At 45.2% G+C, this 5,000-nt stretch overlaps 1 protein-coding gene across 1 annotated transcript in view; it reads right to left on the reverse strand.

The window, feature by feature from the left end:
- The window catches only part of nav2a (neuron navigator 2a), a gene marked incomplete at both ends in the record, with an annotated part of 124,473 nt that overhangs the window by 10,800 nt on the left and 108,673 nt on the right, over window positions 1-5,000 (reverse strand). The window contains 2 exon segments of the mRNA XM_080539811.1: window positions 2,669-2,829; window positions 4,233-4,344. Of these exon segments, the coding sequence (XP_080395937.1) occupies window positions 2,669-2,829; window positions 4,233-4,344 (273 nt within the window).

A 5,000-nucleotide genomic window follows, 5' to 3' on the forward strand; every position in this document is an offset into this window, starting at 1 on the left:
CACAGAGAGAGACAGAGAGAGAGAGACACAGAGAGAGACACAGAGAGAGAGAGAGAGACAGAGAGAGAGAGACACAGAGAGAGACAGAGAGAGAGAGAGAGAGACACACAGAGAGAGAGAGGCAGAGAGAGAGGGAGAGACAGAGAGAGAGAGAGACAGAGAGAGAGAGAGGGAGAGACAGAGACAGAGACAGAGACAGAGACAGAGAGAGAGAGAGAGACAGAGAGAGAGAGAGGGAGAGACAGAGACAGAGACAGAGACAGAGAGAGAGAGAGAGACAGAACAGGGTCAGATGTGGATTAAAGTGATTGTGTTAGTGTGGAGGGAAGACAGGTCTTCTAGACTAGGTTACAAGCTTCTGATTGGTTACTGGGTTACACACGGAGCTGTGTGGTTGGTTGATATGAGAGACCCCAGAGTGTGAGATCGACGCACGCTGCACACATATACAAACACACACACACACACACACACACACACACACACACACACACACACACATATATAAACGCGTATACATGAGAGACCCAAGCAGAGATGAAGCACACCGACAAGTATCTTTAGAATACATCCGTGCGTTCTACAATAAACTGGGTGTACGCAAAGATGATTTTAAACTCTCCATGGTGTCAAACGATGAGGTGTTTAAAAAGCTGGGCGCTCTACACTCAGAAAAGGCCACGGGCCATGACAATATTCCAGCCAGATTTCTAAAAGACTCAGCTGCCTCCATTACCCCAATCATCACCCACATAATAAACCTCTCCATCAAACAGGGACACGTCCCCCTTGACTTTAAAATAGCAAGGGTAACCCCACTGTATAAAAAAGGAAGCAAATTAGACCCAGGCAACTACCGACCTGTTTCTATTCTTAATTCCATCTCGAAACTTATGGAAAAAATAGTTTATGAACAGGTTGATAGGTACCTTACCGAAAAAAATCTGATGTATGAATTTCAATCAGGATTCAGAACATCCCATTCCACTGACACATGCCTTCTCTATTTGAACGACCACATCAACCATGAGGTGGACTCGGGCAAGTACTGCGGCATGGTCATGCTGGACCTCCAGAAGGCCTTCGACACAGTAGATCACCACATACTGTTAGATAAACTGAAAGCAATTGGGTTCGATAGAACATCGGTGGGCTGGATGCAATCCTACTTAGAGGGGAGGGAACAGGTGGTTAGTGTGAACGGAACACTGTCCCCCCCCCTCCCAGTGACCTGCGGCGTTCCACAAGGAAGCATATTGGGACCTTTACTGTTCCTAATATATGTGAATGACATGTCATCAGCATGTGATTGCAATTTGTTCCTGTTCGCGGATGACTCGGCTCTGCTGGTCTCTGACAGGGACATATTGCAGGTGGAAAAAGCGCTAAGCACTGAACTGAGTAGAATCTGCATCTGGCTAGCTGACAATAAACTATCAATACACCTAGGTAAAACTGAAACCATCCTATACGGATCCCCATCTAAACTCAGAAAGGCTGAACATTTTAAAATAAAAGTGGGTAACATTAATATCACAAGAAAAGAGGATATTACATACCTGGGCTCCATCTTAGAGGCAAATCTTTCCGGAGATAAAATGGCAGCAAAAGTAATCAAAAACGTGAACCATAGAACTAGATTCTTGTACAGGATATCCTCACTTGTCAGTAAAAACACACTGAGGACCCTATCAGGAGCTCTCATTCAATGTCACTTCGACTATGCCGTAACATCATGGTACTATAGAACCACAAAGGCCCATAAAACAAGACTCCAGACAGCCCAAAATAAACTGGTTAGGCTTCTGCTAGGCCTCAACCCTAGGACACATCTAACCGCTGCTCATTTTTTGAGCCTTGATTGGCTACGAGTAGTTGACAGAGTGCAACAGCTTGCACTGGGCCTGGTCTTCAAGATACGCTACACCACAAAGACACCCAAGTACCTGTCAACATACTTCCAAAAAGTGAACAACGTCCACACATACAACACCAGAGGAAGCTCCACGAACCACGTTCAACCGCGTTGCACCACAAACAAGGGGTTAAACTCGTTTGCAAACTATGCAGTAAAAATGTGGAACGCCCTTCCTATAATCTTAAAGGAGTGCAAAACACTGCCCACCTTCAAAACCACTCTCAAAAAACATTTACAGGAGGCTGCAATCCGTAACTGGACCCTCTAAATCAAAAATCAGATTAAAAGACCCGAACTACCCACTGTACATACTTTGTGTTTTGTCCCCCGCCCCCACCTGTGGTGTATGTCCCCACCTGTCCTACCCGCTGTACATACCTGATGTTTTGTTGTATTGTATATCTAGTATTGTTCTTCCCATGATGGATGTATTTTTATCTTGTAGATAGTAATAGTTATTTGTCTGTATTATCGTGTAGATAGTACTAGTTGTTTTTTTTCCCTGTCTGTCTTACATGTAACGATGAATTGAAAATCAAGGACCCCAATTGAAATAAGCCAGTGGCTTTCTTGGGTTTTTATCCTTTTAGTTGACCTTGTATGTAATATGTACTTTCATGTACCTACTTCTGCAAATCTTCTAATAAAGTTTTCAATCAATCAATCAATCAGAAAGTTGTTAAATCAACCGGGTTAGCTGGATGTGTGTGTGTGTGTGTGTGTGTGTGTGTGTGTGTGTGTGTAACCTACCCAGTTCTTCTTGTTCCTCTTCCTGTTCTTGGCCTCTGAGTCCAGGTTGGACCCGACGCTGGAGTGGCTGGTGGCGCTGGTGATGCTGCTGACGCTGTCTGAGGAGTGCTGCCTCCTTATCCGCAGGTCTGGCTGCTGCTGCTGGGGGGCGCTGCTGCCACCTGGAGGACAGGGGAGGCATGACAGGTAAGACAAACAAACAGGAAATGGTAGAAGTCTTGTACTTTTTTGTCTTGTTTATATATTTGAGTCATTTGGGCATACGATCTTATCCAGAGTGACTTAGAGATGGTACGTTGGTCTTAAGTACGTGAAACGACTGTAATAATAATAATAATAATAATAATAATAACCTTTATTTGTATAGCACTTTTCCTGCAGCTCAAAGTGCAGCTCAAAGTGCTCCAATCATTATATAATCATAATGTAATTATTTAGTCATTTAAAGGCAATATTAAAAAGAGGGTTTTTTAGTCTTGACTAGTCTTGACATTAATCCCTAATGTAAACTGGCAGTGCATTCCACAATCTGGGTGCATAAAATGAGAATGGAGCCTCACCAAATCTCTTCTTTTGTACATGTGGTACACAGAGAAAACCAGCGTCAGAAGACCTGAGAGCTCTATTGGGCTGATATGCTAGCAGAAGACCTGAGAGCTCTATTGGGCTGATATGCTAGCAGAAGACCTGAGGGCTCTATTGGGCTGATACGCTAGCAGAAGACCTGAGAGCTCTATTGGGCTGATATGCTAGCAGAAGACCTGAGAGCTCTATTGGGCTGATATGCTAGCAGAAGACCTGAGAGCTCTATTGGGCTGATACGCTAGCAAAAGACCTGAACATATTCTGCTGTGCCAGTGAGAGCTTTAGAAACAAGATGTCTTGTACTTTTATGTCACGTTTATATATTTGAGTCATCAGGGCTCATAGGCTCTTATCCAGAGTGACTCAGAGTCGCTACGCTGCATGGATGGACTGAGGAACGGCGTGTTTGATACCGTCCCGCATTCCTTTACAATGAGCCCGTCCTCCGATTTCAACCTCCCCCAGCCTCCCTCCTGAAGGACCTCCCCCCAGCCTCCCTCCTGAAGGACCTCCCCCCAGCCTCCCCCAGCCTCCCTCCTGAAGGACCTCCCCCCAGCCTCCCCCAGCCTCCCTCCTGAAGGACCTCCCCCCAGCCTCCCCCAGCCTCCCTCCTGAAGGACCTCCCCCCAGCCTCCCCCAGCCTCCCTCCTGAAGGACAACCTGTTAGTATCGTCTCTTACATGTTTGGCCTTTAGCAGATGCTTTTATCCAAAGCGACTTACAAACAAAACATTTATCTTAATGAAGTGAATCATCTGTCCATCAGTCATAGCAGGAAACAGCTGTCCTCTCCCCTCTGCAGTGGGTGCCTAGCTACTCTAAGGTTGTGGGGTCGATTCCCATTAAATAACAATAATAAGGTGTAGCCTGAAGAGATAGAGGTCTAGATAGGGTAAGACTGCAGTCCTGACAGCAGTGGGTGGGTGGGTGGCTAGCTACGCTAAGAAGGTCGTGGGTTTGAGTCCCAGCGGGGGCGTACCTGTCCTGGTGACCTCGGGGGCGTTGATGACCCCGTTGATGGCGGCCTGCGTCACGGCGTTGTGCTTCTTCAGCAGCTCGATGGTCTTCCTCAGCTCGTTCAGCTCCGAGTCCTACACACACACACACACACACACACACACAACACGCACACACACACACACACACACACACACACGCACACGCGCACGCACACACAGACACAGACACAGACACAGACACAGACACACACACACACACACAGACACAGACATGTCACGGTCACATGAGTGTGTTCAACCGAGTGTGTTTAACACTGTGTGTACTACTAGAAAGTGTGTATAAGAATATAGTGTGCACTCCTAAGTGTGTACACTCCTAAGTGTGTATTATAATATAGTGTACACTCCTAAGTGTGTACTAGGATATAGTGTACACTCCTAAGTGTTTACTATAATATAGTGTACACTCCTAAGTGTTTACTATAATATAGTGTACACTCCTAAGTGTTTACTATCATATAGTGTACACTCCTAAGTGTGTACTAGGATATAGTGTACACTCCTAAGTGTGTACTAGGATATAGTGTACACTCCTAAGTGTGTACTAGGATATAGTGTACACTCCTAAGTGTGTACTATAATATAGTGTACACTCCTAAGTGTGTACTATAATATAGTGTACACTCCTAAGTGTGTACTAAGATATAGTGTACACTCCTAAGTGTGTACTATAATATAGTGTACAGTCCTAAGTGTGTACTATAATATAGTGTACACTCCTAAGTGTG

This window comes from Nansenia antarctica, assembly GCF_963989245.1.
Source record: "Nansenia antarctica genome assembly, chromosome: 9".
Lineage (NCBI taxonomy): Eukaryota > Metazoa > Chordata > Actinopteri > Argentiniformes > Microstomatidae > Nansenia > Nansenia antarctica.